Consider the following 14,975-nt stretch of genomic DNA (forward strand, 5'->3'; position numbering starts at 1 on the left):
GGGGTATAAACAGAGAGTCTTCAGGCAAAGCCCCAATGGGCCGCATGCAGCCTGTGAGCAGCCCACAACTGACCTTCACAGATCTTTGTCCTGTTCCACAGGGAAATTTTTCCTTCATCAAGGACTCTGATTTAACCCTAGGAGGAGTGGATGGTACCAGCAGTTTGGAGAATTAGATCACAGACTTTACAGGTATTAGAATCATACCATGCTAAGAAACAGCAACAAGTAATTCAGCTCCACTTGTTTCCTAAATGGCTAAAATCTACAGCTGAAGTGCCTAAAATATCCATGAGACTCAAACAGTTTCCATAAGCATCAGGTGGAACTAGTTATCCCCAAGAACAGATTTAGGAAAAATATAATTGAAAATCTAGAGAGGGTAGCTGCAAGTCCCTGGATCTAAATCTTAGCCTCCAGAGGAATTCTATGCCCCAGGACAGATGTTGGGCAGACTGGCCTTTCTGAATTAAGAAATATACTCATGACAGGAAAGAGTGTATCAATTCCAGCCTTTCAATTTTATCAATATGGGGCACAGAACATTATACAAGATGAGTGGTATTACTGAAGTGTTTGTCTCAGCACCCAGGAAAGGACACTGGAGCCAGGAGCATTATCTTTGGCACCAAAAACATATTTTTTTTTCCTCTACATTGAGGAGTCCTGGTACATAACATATTTGCTCTGGCACAAAGATTTGGCATTAGTTGCTTTTAAAAATTCAGCTAAGGAAATTATCTTGTCTTTTTTCTTCTCATTCTCTTATCTCCCAGAAGTAATGGTGCAGAACCAAGTCATAGATGCTTTCAGCATTTGTCTGGATGGTCTCAAGGCTTCCTCCATCAGTACTGACCAGACCTGAGACTCTGGATCACCACAGACCAACTAGTACATTTAAGGTACATGTAGTACAGATTAACTGACTTTCACCCAAGTATCACTATGAAGACCACAAATTAGAAGTTTGGGGATGCAAGACAGGCATTCTTTAAACCTAGGCTTTTTTTGCCTAGCCTACAATCCTGAGAAGGATGCCAGTTCTTGGCATCAGAATTGTTTAATGTAAGCAGATGTCTCCTGAAATAAATTTTACAATTTTAGCTATGTACAACTGAATAAGCTGTAGCTAGAGTAGTGGTCTCCAACCTTTTTACACTCAAGATCGCTTTTTAAATCTCAGAACAGGCGAAGATCTACCGCCCTGACCCTTCCTTGAAGCCCCGCCCTCTCTATTCTCCTCCTGTCCATCACTTGCTATCTCCTCCTGTCCATCACTTGCATCACTTAAACAGTTTATTTTTAAATTATGCGATATATAAAATTAAAATCGTGTGTTTATAGTTATGAAATAAATGGTCTGTTTTTTATTCATGCTATTTAAATCTAAAATGAAGCATTTATAATTATACATTTTGTGGGGACAGAGTTCTACGGCTGGGGGCAGGGGAGAGGGAACACAGTGCTGGGAGGGCAAAGGACAGGTTTCTGCAGCTGGGGACAGGGTGACAGTGGAGACAGAGTTCGGGGAGTGGGGACAGGAATAAGGACAGAGTTCTGTAGCTGGAAACAGAGGAGTGGGGACAGAGTTCTGTGGCTGGGGACAGGAGAGTGGGGACAGAGTTCTGTGGCTGGGGAGTGGGGGCTGGGGAGTGGGGTGCCAGTGGAGGCAGAGAGTCCCCTACATCTGTCTCCTCCCAGGATTCCCCCCCCCCCCCGAGGGAAAACAGCATGTGCCTGCCCCAGGGAAGCCCCACGCGCATGCCGGCCCAGGGGACCGACCCCCCCCAGCGCAGAGAAGCCCCACGCACGCTTGCCCCAGCACCAAACCCCCCGCCCCGGCGCAGGGAAGCCCCGCGCACGCGCGCCTGCTACGGGACCGACCCCACCCCTGGGGCTGACTCACCCCTCCTGTACGGAGCAGGGAGCCAATACTCCCTCCCGCAGAACCCCTGGCAGAGCAGCTAGTGCACTTCCGGAATCGCCGGAAGTGGCACTAAGCTGCAGGACTTCTGTCCATCCCCGGGAAGCCGACACTACCTCCATTTTCACTTGAGATAGGTAGTGGGGCTTCCCGGGGGTGGAAGGGAAATAGGGGCGGGGTGGACAGGACGCCTCGCGATCGACTGGTCAAGGCCTTGCGATCGACCTGTTGGTGACCACGATGCTAGAGGATACAAAGAAACAGCAGATAAGATTTGGTAGACTGGTAAAAGTTCTTATTTACTTTTCAGATACTAAAAGGAAGACAGTTACCTAGGAATGATCCATTACTAGACTCTTGGTTGGTTCAAGAAGACACCTATTTACATCTTTTCAAAAGATTCTTGGCTACACAAACTACAAAAGTGCATGCCCAAGAATGACAGTCAGCATTAATGCTCAAAAGAGAATGATTAATTCTAGCTTTTTAATTATTAATAATAATTCAACAAAAACAAACTACTCACAGACCAGAAATTGTTAGTGTAACAATGCATTTCAACAACAAATTTGGAATGGTTAGAAATTTCAGAAGGCTTATTCAATGAAGTTGAAAATAATTTTGTAAAAGTAAACATAAAGGTTATTGAGGACACTACTAGGATAACCCTGAACACTGAAGTCTTCTGTTTACAGAACACACTCTTAGGAACATATACCATAAACTATAAAACGTCTTTAATTTAATCTTTAAGGATGATTTCCTTAAATAGGAAATAAAAATTCACTGCTCAACCAAAACAGTACAAGGCCCAATACTGTACATTTCCTTACCTCAGATTTTAGTATTTCTACAAGGCTCTCACAGATTAAACATTGGTGAATTCTTATAAGATACAACTGACAGGTATTTTGTGATTTACACTAAAATGAAAACTAAATGGTACTTTTATAACAAAAAAAATCTTGCATAACAGTATACTTGTGTAGTTCTTTTTAAGAGTACCTCAATATTTTTACTGGCCACATTCTTCACAACAGCAGGAAACAACTCAGATGCATTCTTCCCCTTAGCAATCATCTGAAAGAGAAGTGTACTATTGTTAATAGATAAAATATTTTTACTCTAATCAAAATCAAAACACTGTCTTAGATGCCGGTATATAAATGCGAGGAGTATGGGCAATAAGCAGGAAAAACTTGAAGTACAGGCAGTCCCCGGGTTACGTACAAGATAGGGACTGTAGGTTTGTTCTTAAGTTGAATTTGTATGTAAGTCGGAACTGGTACCTATTGTAGGGGAAACTCTAGCCAAACATTTTTTTTAGTTTTGGATAGCATAGGGAAAGGTTAACTCCCCTCTAATGTTTGTTTTGCTGTCTGTTCCCCTGTTCAGAAGATTTCACATCTATTTCTGTCCCTGTGACAAACTCAGGACTAAAGGAGTAACTCATCAAATACCAAACAGCTCTGCACCATGCTTTGAGCTAATAGCTTTATTTCCACACACCACCCAGGGTTCTAGGAGGAGGGTCCTTTTTTTGCTAACACAATGAGGCCACGCACTTTGTTTGTTTTGGTGGAGTCTTTGTTTGCCCAGGGAGCCCAGCATGTATAGGGGGAAGAGGGGCGGAGAGGCTGCTTTTGTCTGCTGTTCAGCAGCCTGTTGCTCGGGGGAGGGGGCAGCCTGTTGCTGGAGGAAGGAGGGGGGGCAGCCTGTTGCTGGGGGGGGGGGGGAGGCGTGCAGGCTGCGAGGGGGGGGGGAGGCACTTTTCCTCTGCCCGGCAGCTCTGCGGGATCCCTGTCCCTGAGGCCAGCTGCTGTTGCAGGCAGAGACCAGTTGGAGCCGGCGGGCCGAAGGAGCCGACCCGAAGAGGAGGAGGAGGTGGATTCTAGGACCCAGGTGAGCGAGCCCTGGGGATGCTGCTGCGCTCCGGGAGCCCCGCATGTATAGAGGGGAGGAGGGGCAGAGAGGCTGCTTTTGTCTGCTGTTCGGCAGCCTGTTGCTCAGGGGAGGGGGCAGCCTGTTGCTGGCAGGGGGGTGGGGGGGGGCAGCGGGCGTGGGGAGGCACTTTTCCTCTGCCCGGCAGCTCTGCGGGACCCCAGTCGGAGCCGGCCCGAGGAGGAGGAGGAGGATCCCAGGACCCAGGTGAGCGAGCCCCGGGAATGCTGCTGCGCATGTGCGGGAGTTGCCTCACCCCGTTCGTATCTAGGGATCCGACGTAAGTCGGATCCACGTAAGTCGGGGACTGCCTGTACTAATAAACAAACACAACTGTGATATAGTTGGTATCACAGAGACTTGGTGGGATAATACTCACAATTAGAATAGTGGTATAATAAGGGAACAGCTTACTCAGGAAGGATAGGAAGGGGGAAAAGGGAGGAGGTGTTGCCTTACATATTAAAAATGTATATACTTGAACTGAGCAGGGGATGGACATAGGAGACAGACCTGTTGAGAGTCTCTGAGTTAGGTCAAAAGGGGTAAAAATGAAGGGCCATGTAATGTGAGAGGTCTATTACAGACCACCTACCCAGACGGACAAGGTGGATGAGGCTTTTTTTAAACAATGTACAAAATCATCCAAAGCTCAGGATTTGGTGGTCATAGGTGACTTCAGCTATCCAGATATATGTTGGGAAACTAACACAGCAGGGCACAGACTATCCAATAAGTTAATGGATTGCATTGGGGACAATTTTTTATTTAAGAAGGTTGAGAAAGATTCGGGGGAAAGGGGGAGCTGTTCTAGATTTGATTTTTAACAAATAGGGAGAAACCCAGTGAAAATTAGAAAGTGGAAGGCAGCTTGGGTGATAGTGATCATGAAATCATAGAGTTAATGATTCTAAGGAATTGTAGAAGGGAGAACACCCAAACAGACGCAATGGATTTCAGGAAGACAGATGTCAGTTAACTCAGAGAGCTGGTTGGTAAGGTCCTATGAGATGCAAGACTAAGTTAAAATAACAGAAGAGAGTTGGCAGTTTTTCAAAGGGACATTGTTAAGGGCCCACAAGCAAACAATTCCACTACATGGGAAAGACAAAGTATGGCAAGAGACCATCTTGGAGATCTTAAATATCAAAAAGGAGTTGTATAAAAAGTGTAAACTAGGTCAAATTACATGGAATGAATATAAGCAAATAACACAATTGTGCAGGGGCAGGATTAGAAAGGCAAAGGCACAAAACGAACTCAATCAAGATACAGACATAAAGGGTAACAAGAAAAGGTTCTACAAATATATTAGAAGCAAGAAGACAAACAAGCACAGGGTAGGCCCATTCCTCAGTGAAGAGGGAGAAATAACAACAGGAAACTTGGAATTGGAAAAGGTGTTTAACAACTTTTTTGTTTTGGTTTTCACCAAGAAGTTTGATGGTGATGGGAAGCCCAATATAGTGAATTCTAGTGGAAATGGGGTAGGTTTAGAAGTTAATATAAAAAAAGAGCAAGTTAAAAATTACTTAGAAAGTTAAATTTCTTCAAGTCACCAGGGCCTGATGAAATGCATCCTAGAATAGTCAAGAAGCTCATGACCACAGATGTTGTTGGACCAAAGAGCCTAGGAGCAACACTGGGGCTGGGGAATCCCAGCTGTGCAAGGCAGCATCTGGGAAGCCCCCAGCCTGGCTGAGTGTCCCCCAGTGTCAGCGGGGCCAGGCAGTGGCCAGGGAGCCCCCCAGTATCAGCAGGGCCAGACAGCAGCTGGGGAGCCCAGACCCCACTGGGAAACACGCAGCGTTTGCAGGGCCACATGGCCAAGGAGTCCCAGCCCCAGCCAAGGAACCCTTGGCTGCAGCGGAGTTGCTTGCAGCCAGGTGGCCCTGGCCAGGAATCCCAGGAAATCTCTGGTGGCAATGGGGTTGGGGTGACTTGACAACCTCCACAGGTGAACCCCCAGCTCAAGTGAGGCTGGCTGCCGCGGCTGGGGAACACACAGAATACCCAGCGGCAGCGGGGCTGGGTAGCGAGAACAGCCCCCGCTGAGGAACACACATAGGCAGCACTTTGGTGGCAGCTGGTTGGCCCCAGCCAGGAACCCCAGGGAACAGCCTGTGGCAGCAGGACTGGTAGTGGCCAAGAGGTCCCCACTAGGAACACCTAAGATGCTCTGGGGCAGCAGGCAGGCAGCAAGGTGAGGAGTTGTGCCTGACAGCTTTAGCAGGGCCAGCAGCAGGGCAGGAAGCCCCAGGGAGAGGAGACTGGGAGTGGGAGAGCCAGCAGGGGAGCACTGACCTCCCCTTGTCCAGGACAGCTCAGATTCCGAAGTTGCCAGACCAGGGAAGTCCAACCTGTACTTAAGTTGTAATTGTTTTTAATTCACTTAGGTAATGACAGCTTTTTCAGACTGAAAATAGATCTTGAAAATTACCAACAAGAATAAGCCAAAACCAAACCCAGGTATATTAAACACGTATAAAGTTTTGAAAAGGTTTCCCCATGAGAGTTCGTTTTTAGTGCACTACAAGAGTAAAAATTACAGTCAAGTAGAGTCACATTCAGAGTTTACACAAAAATAAATGCTGTTGCCTGGCACAATGCACTTAAATGCAAAAATCCTCAAGAAAGTGTTTGTACAGAAAGAAAATGAACAAAGGAAACAACTATAACTTATGAATAGTGAAGTACATTAATACCAGAAAAATTATTAGTTGTTTTGTTGGGTAAGAGCATACAGATTTAGATGCTGAGCACTACAATCAATGTGAGTAGGAGGAGTACACACAGCTCATGATTAGGGATGTAAAACAGTCGACTACCCAATAAGCCTAGCTTTATCAGGTAGTCAAGTCAACTAGTTGCATTTACCCCCACACCCTGCTGCCTCTATAACAGAGGCAGCAAAGGGGGGGAGGGGAGCAGGAGTCGGTTCCCCCCAGCACTCTTACTATATTTAGAAGTCAAAGGCGCAGTAGTCAGGACCCGGTGCCAGCTGGGGATTGAAGCAGTCCCAGCTCACACCAGGTTCCCCGTTGTGACTCCCCCTCCCGCTTACTGACTAATCAAGTAGTCGATGGAAATTCCATTGATTACTCAGTTAGCTGATTAATAAAAATTTAACATCCCTACTCACGATATGCAAGTAACTTTCCAGTTAAGAATTAATAGTGATTCAAATGTACTTTTACATTTATTTTCATTTGCCTTCTCACTTGATACTATAATTACAAGTGAAAATTGTTACACTTAAGTATAATTTAGTTTCAGACTTCATTTCATTTTTTTTTAAAATAGCTTTTTGTTAAACTAAATATTTCTGCATGTGAATAAGATGTAAAATTCCATCTCCATTGAGAGAATAATTTCTAACATTGTGTTAGACAGGTGTTAATCCCTCTGTAATGGATAGTTAAGTAGCAATAATGTGAAAGTTAAAAATATTTGAGCTCTATTTCTATGTCCAGATGCAAGGTTGACACAAGATGGACTGAGTTTAAATCCCATCAGCCAGGGACAAGAGATATTTAAATCAGAATCTGGTCACCCAGAACCACATCAGGTTCTAGAGACAGGAAATCCAAACTTATACAGTGGAATACTGACAGATGACAGACAATAGCTATCATACACCCTTCCTCATCCTGATTGAAGATGATATAAAAAGAAATCAACATGTCTGTAAAATCATGAATGGCAGGGAGGAATATATCCCTTCACATAACACAAAAACAAAGGGTCTCCCAATGAAGTTAATAGGAAGCAGGCTTAAAACAAACATAAGGAAGTATTTCATATAATGTACAACCAACTTGTGGTCCTCTCACTGGTAGGGGATGTTGTGAAAGCCAAAAAAATAACTGAGTTCAAAAAATAATTAGATATGGTTATGTAGGGTGGTTCCACCACTGACTATTAGTCAAGATAATCAGGAATCCACCACATACTCCAGGGCTACGTCTACACTGGCCCCTTTTCCGGAAGGGGCATGTAAATTTCACCAGTCGTAGTAGGGAAATGCGCGGGGGATTTAAATATCCCCCGCGGCATTTAAATAAAAATGTCCGCCGCTTTTTTCCGGCTTTTAAAAAAGCCGGAAAAGAGCGTCTACACTGGCCCCGATCCTCCGGAAAAAGCGCCCTTTTCCGGAGGCTCTTATTCCTACTTCAAAGTGAAGGGTGGGCTGCTGGAACCTCCCCTGTCCTGTTTCTTTCTTAGGATGGGCCACGTAAAAGGGTCCTCCTCACGAAGTAAATATGCTGTTAGGCTATGCTTTTAATGACATATAACTAGACAAGAAATAAATTCTATTTCCGTCTGGTCATTAAAGAGGCAAGATCTACTAATAAAAAGCACTACACAAGAGTTATGTATTATTACTATAATGGCAAATAATTTGCTATGACAGGTGTTTTCAAAACATAAGAACAGCCATACTGGGTAGACCAAAGGTCCATCTAGCCCAGTATCCTGTTTGCCGACAACGACCAATACCAGATGCTCCAGAGGGAGGGAACACAACAACAAGTAATCATCACTTGATCCCTCTCCTGTCATCCATTTCCAGACAAACAGAGGCTAAGTATATCATTCCTACCCATTCTGGCTAATAGCCATTGATGGACCTAACCTCCAGGAATCAATCTAGCTCTTTTTTGAACCCTGTTAAAGTTCTAGCCTTCACTGCATCCTCTGGCAAGGAGTTCCACAGACTGACTGTGCACTGAGTGAAGAAAAACTTGCTTCTGTTTCTTTTTAAACCTGCTGCCCATTAATTTCATTTGTGACCCCCTAGTTCTTATATTCTGGGAATAAGTAAATAACTTTTCCTTATTCACTTTTTCCACATCAGCCATGATTTTATAGACCTCTATATCATATCCCCCTTAGTCTCCTCTTTTCTAAGCTGAGAAGTCCAAGTCTTTTTAATCTCTCTTGAGATGGGACCCATTCCAAACCTCTAAATCATTTTCGTTGCCCTTTTCTGAACCTTTTCTGAACCTAAAGAACCAAAGATAAGGTTGTACCTCTAGTTTTGAATTGTTACTACATAGTTACAGCCTGTCAAGAAAATATACATATAACTTGCATTATCTAACTGACCAACCATAATAGCTGCAGTGTACCATGTAGATATGCATTTAGTGTCTTTTAAAAGAGTGTATTTTGACTCATTAAATCATAATGATGAGTGTAAATCCTCTTCAGTTCATGGATCATTAGCTCAAAAGAATATAATAGCATTTTCCAAGACCAAGGCCTCATATGCCAATTTAACTACTATACATTGTCATCAGAAACTCACATTCTGTGTGCCTTGTATACCAAGAGCTCCTGCTCAAGACACCAAGAATGGAGTATGTTGCAAGGAATGCATGATGGAAATCCATGCCTATATGCTGTTGAATACAAGGCTCTGCTCAAGACAGATGCTTTTCATCTGATGTAACAGTTTTGGGGGGAGGGATTGTTTTTTGTTTTTCAAATTTTCTATATAAAATAGGTAATAAGGGGACAGGTGGAAAAAGTTTTTTCAAGACGTACTTGCTAGCTTGCTTGCTCACTCGTTCCATTTTCAAATCTAAGCTCAGAGCATTTTCAGGCCACTGCAATCCTCAACTATTCCCTGTAAGTTTTTCCTAGAGGTGACAAATATAAGGATAGCAGGAAGACTATGAATGAGGCTCCAAGGGAAACTACGTTGGTTATCATGGGATTCTGTTGGATTTTTAGAAGAAATATTAAGTTTGTTTTTTGGGATTTTTTTTTTTTTTTTTTGTGCATAATGCTGTGATGTAGTGGAAAGCTGTATTCACTGTTTGCTTTGTTGTGCTGTATGTAATTTCTACTGTCCTGTGCTGCTCTGTAGTGACTTTTGAGAAGGGGGGAAGGATGCCCAGCAACGGATGGGATATTTGGGGGCCCAACGCCTGAGGGAAGACAAGTAGGGAATGGCTCAGCCCAGTCCAGCCTGTCACCTGATCCTAGGGGGAAGATGCAACCAGTGATAGTGGATAATACCAGAATTTGATCAAATGCTGTTTTAGGAAGAAATGCAGGAATCTTAGCCCTTTTCTAGCCAAAAAAAGTGATTACCTCCTCTCCTCACTCACTTCCCCTTGAACAATCTTAACCTCAGCTGTAAAAACCCATTTTCTCAGAGGGATAGCCATGTTCGTCTGTAACTTTAAAACAACCTTTTAAAAAAAATGAGTAGTCCGGTGGCACCTTAGAAACTAACAAATATATATATATATAGTATCATGAGCTTTCATGGGCAAAACCCACTCAAGATAAGCTCATTAGAAGAAGTGGGTTTTGCTCACAAAAGCTCATGATACTATACATATGTATTTGTTAGTCTTTAAGGTGCCATAGGACTACTCTTTCTTTGAAAATACCAATGCAGATCTTTAGCAAGCATAATAAAAGGTTAAACCTCTTTATGCTCAACCGTCTAGGGAATCTCATGTACAGTTATGCAAATAAGTTTTTCAAACTGTTGTAGAATGTTTAGCACTCAAAAAACCAGTAATGCTTATTTAATATTAAATATAAATTGCTAATAAACTTGAACCTAGTTCCACTTTTTAAGCTTAAACTGAAATCAGCAGCAAAAAACAAGTGTCAATTAAAAATATAAGGGACAAAATTACATCAACCACAATGCGTGGTTGTGCAGGTGGTGTTGGAGAGAGGGCTTTCGTTTCTTCGACCATGGGACTCTGTTCCGGGCGCAGGGATTGTTAGAAAGAGATGAGATCCACCTAGCCAAGAGTGGAAGTGGAAACTTGGACAGATGACTAGGGAGGAGTATAAATATATTGCTCAAGAATTAAAGGGAATTATCAGGAAGACAAAAGCGCAATTGGAATTGCAGCTAGCAAAGGATGTGAAGGGTAACAAGAAAGGCTTCTACAGGCATGTTAGCAATAAAAAGGTGATCAGAGAGAGTGTGGGGCCCTTACTGGATGAGGGAGGTAACCTAGTGACAGATGATGTGGGAAAAGCTGAAGTACTCAATGCTTTCTTTGCATCTGTCTTCACAGACAAGGTCAGCTCCCAGACTAATGCACTAGGCAACGCAGTTTGGGAAGGAGGTGGACAGCCCTTGGTGGAGAAAGAACAGGTCACGAACTATTTAGAAAATCTAAACATACACAAATCCATAGGTCCGGATTAAATGCATCCAAGTGTCATTGCAAAGCCTTTGGCCATTATCTTTGAAAACTTGTGGAGATCAGGAAAGATCCCGGATGACTGGAAAAAGGTAAATGTAGTACCCATCTTTAAAAGAGGGAAGAAGGACAATCGAAGGAACTACAGACCAGTCAGCCTTACCTCAGTCCTGGAAAAATCATGCAGGGAATCCATTTTGAAGCACTTGGAAGAGGGGAAGTGATCAAGAATAGTCATCATGGATTCATGAAGGGCAAGTCATGCCTGACCAATCTGATTAGTTTCTATGATGAGGTAACTGGCTCCTTGGATATGGGAAAGTCAATGGATGTGATATACTTTGACTTTAGCAAAGCTTTTGTTATGATCTCCCACAATATTCTTGCTAGCAGTTAAGGGAGTGTGGATTGGATAAATGGATGCTATTTCACTATTACAGTGGATGAGAAGCTGGATATGAGTCAACAGTGTGCCCTTGTAGCCAAGAAGGCTAATGGAATATTAGGTTGCATTAGGAGGAGCATTGCCAGCAGATCTAGAGAAGTGAATATTCCCCTTTATTTGGCTCTGGTGAGGCCACATCTGGAATATTGTGTCCAGCTATAGAAAGGATGTGGATGCATTGGAGAGGATCCAGCAGAGGGAAACCAAAATGATTAGGGGACTGCAGCGCATGACCTATGAGGAGAGACTGAGGGATTTGGGTTTGTTTAGTCTGCAGAAGAGAAGAGTGGGGGGAGGAGAGATTTGATAGCAGCCTTCAACTTCCTGAAAGGAGATTCAAAGAGGATGGAGAAAGGTTGTTCACGGTAGTGACGGATGGCAGAACAAAGAGCAATGGTCTCAAGTTACAGTGGGGGAGGTCTAGGTTGGATATTAGGAAAAACTATTTCACTAGGAGGGTGGTGAAGTACTGGAATGAGTTACCTAGGAAGGTGGTGGAATCTCCATCCCTAAAGGTTTTTAAGTCTCAGCTTAACAAAACTCTTGCTGGTATGATTTAGTTAGGGTTGGTCCTGCCTTCGGCAGGGGGCTAGACTTGATGACCTCCTGAGGTCTCTTCCAGCTCTATGATTCTATGGATTTATAATCATTTTCAAAAACACAGCGAAAAACATTTCAAATACATTTTCAGTTTACTCCAAGTGAAATACCTGCAGCTTTTCAGACTGCTTCTCTGTGAAAAACAACTGGAGTGTTTCTTTGGTATTAATTAGAGTAGTGCAATAGTTACACAGTAGGGAGAATATTTTAAATACTTGCACTTTTATAATCACAGCTCTACAAACTTACAGGACTATTACACACCATCTGTCACTGAAACATTTGTGTACTTGCATCCATTTTAAATTGTCCATCTTGATATTTAAAGAAAATAGCACTTCACTCTAGCTTTTCAAATTATTTACAAGTTAAAATAGTGAAGGAGTAACACAGAGAAACCAACATTAACATGTACTGGGGAAAAAACCCTTTGTATTTCACTTACCCCAACAATCCTTTTCATAGCATCCAACTTAGCAGAATCTTTATTACTTTCCAACATTTGCTTTAGGTCTTCATTCCTACAGTGGAAGGCAAGAAAAAATTGGTTTAGAAAATTCAGTACTGTAAATTAAAAGCATATTTTTATATTCTTATACAACTGGTTTGCAAAAAGAAATAGTTAAATTAGTACAATGAGCAACAAAGTTGTCCCAACCATTAATTCTTAGATACACTGCCACTTATCCAAAGCAAAAGATGATATTAGAAGTAATAATCAAAATCAAGATTAAGTTCTGCCATCCAATATGGGAAAGAGTCTTTAGTAATGTGTTCTTACTGACAGGATGCAAAGTATTTCCCAATGCTGTGAAAGAGGATAAATGGATATTTATGAAGAATTAAATCTTCAGCCAAATAATTTGTTGAACTCTAGCAAAAGCACATGCTTCCTTATCACTAAATATGCCAGTTTGCCTCACCCTTGACTAACAGAGGCCCAACTCAAGATGATAGGACAATTCAAATCAGTCACTAGTCTCCTTACAATAGCTGCCAATAAGGCTGTTAGTACCATAGCTGCTAATCTGATATTGACAGCTTCTAGGATCTATAATGACCACAAACTAATTTAAAATACAGAAATGCCAGACAAATCCAAACCATATGGAAAACTAACTGGAGACTAGCTCCTTACTCCATTATCACTATCCGCCATCCTTTCAGATTCCATTGTTTTGCAATCCTCAATCACTGCACCTCTCTACCCTTCAGAAGACAGAACAAATATGGGAAGTCTTTATCAAAGTGTATGACTCAGTTAACACCTTGAAACCAAGCAGGTAGCAATGAGTGAGCAAGCCATTTTCCAGAGACACTTCGTGTGAAAAAGAGACGCTGAGGGGTTCCCACACATCTACAACTGAACAAACGGGCCACCCAAAAACCCTGAAAGAACCATTTTCAATACAGAAATAAAATCCCTTTTGACTACACACTCCTAGTAATCTACCTAGCATCCCATAATAGAACCCATCCAGAGGATCAAAAACTACAACCCACACTCAATGGGGACTACATCCTCAACAAAATCTTCCCTGAACCCCCACTTCTGGCCTTCAAACAACTTCCCATTCTCTCCCAAACTCATCATCAGAAGCAAGTTCCCCATGGACCAGGACACCAACTCGCAGTGGCACCACACTATGCCAGAACAGATGCAAAATCTGCAGACATATCTCCACTGCTACAATTTTCAATACACCTCACAAAACATTTTTCAAGATACACGGATACTATACATGCCTGAGTTAGACCATCACTATCACCTTGAATGAAAATGCACAGGAAAAACAATGAAACACTAAACACCCTTTCACCTTGTAGCCTCAGATAAAAATTCCCATTTATCACTTTGAGGATGACGAGGTTCTCGTCCTAAGATCAGGTCCATTCAGGTTATTATTACAATTATTCTATGGTTGGGAACCCTGATATATACAGATGCAACACTCATGCTATAGGAACTTCTTTGTATATTTTTACACAAATAACTTATTAGTACATTTAGCCAACTCTCACACTCTCTTACTCAGCCAGGAAGACACAAATAATACACGAAGTACATCTCAACATCCATACTCACACCATCCCTTGCAGAACAACCTGAAATGGTAGCCATTATCTTCTTCGTTACCATTACCTCATTACCATCATCTTCCTCGTCTTTACCAGCAGCCTCATTCTCTCTCAAGACATACATCTCTACCTTTGCTGCCCTAGGATGCCACTTTTTATGATATGTTACGCTGATGTTATTGTGCCCAACATACATTTAATGGGGGGGAGGTTCCCTTCTTCCTTATGGGTATAGCTACACCATGACTTTTGCCGCAAGAGCCTATGCAAATGAAGTGCGGATTAGCATTTTCCTGTGCTTCATTTGCATACTCTTTTGGTCCGTTTTTGCACTACGGGTTTTTGCGCAAAAACAGGCAGTGTGGCTGTGGCCATTTTGTGCAAAACCCCCTTTTTACGGAAGATCCTTATGCCTGTCCCAGGAGACACATAAGAATCTTGCGGAAAAAGGTTTTTCTGCGCAACACAGCCACGGCCACACTGCTTGTTTTTGCGCAAAAACCTCTAGCACGAAAACAGACCAAAGGAGTATGCAAATGAAGCACGGGAAAATGCTAATCCGCGCTTCATTCGCATAGGCTCTTGCGGCAAATCTTATAGTGTAGACAAAGCCTATTTGTATTTCCTCCCCTTGCCAATGCTAAGTGTCCTTTTCCTAGAGGCTAGTATATTTAGGATTTCACCCATTATCATATACATCAATTCATTGCAATGGCATTTTTGCAGTTGGCTGGTGTGTCCAGATCCTTCCAGAAGTTGGTGTCATTTCATATTTTATGGTTAGCTGATGCCATAAAGACAA

The 14,975-nt window shown here is 42.7% G+C and overlaps 1 protein-coding gene across 1 annotated transcript in view; it reads right to left on the bottom strand.

The window, feature by feature from the left end:
• The window catches only part of AP3B1 (adaptor related protein complex 3 subunit beta 1), a 322,060-nt gene that overhangs the window by 267,002 nt on the left and 40,083 nt on the right, over positions 1-14,975 (bottom strand). Inside the window, exons 2-3 of the mRNA XM_006119130.5 lie at positions 12,540-12,615; positions 2,930-3,004 (exon numbers count right to left, since the gene is read on the bottom strand). Coding sequence (XP_006119192.1) covers positions 2,930-3,004; positions 12,540-12,615 — 151 coding nt within the window. The remainder of the gene's footprint in view (positions 1-2,929; positions 3,005-12,539; positions 12,616-14,975) is intronic.

This window comes from Pelodiscus sinensis, chromosome 6, assembly GCF_052426305.1.
Source record: "Pelodiscus sinensis isolate ZL-2025 chromosome 6, ASM5242630v1, whole genome shotgun sequence".
Lineage (NCBI taxonomy): Eukaryota > Metazoa > Chordata > Testudines > Trionychidae > Pelodiscus > Pelodiscus sinensis.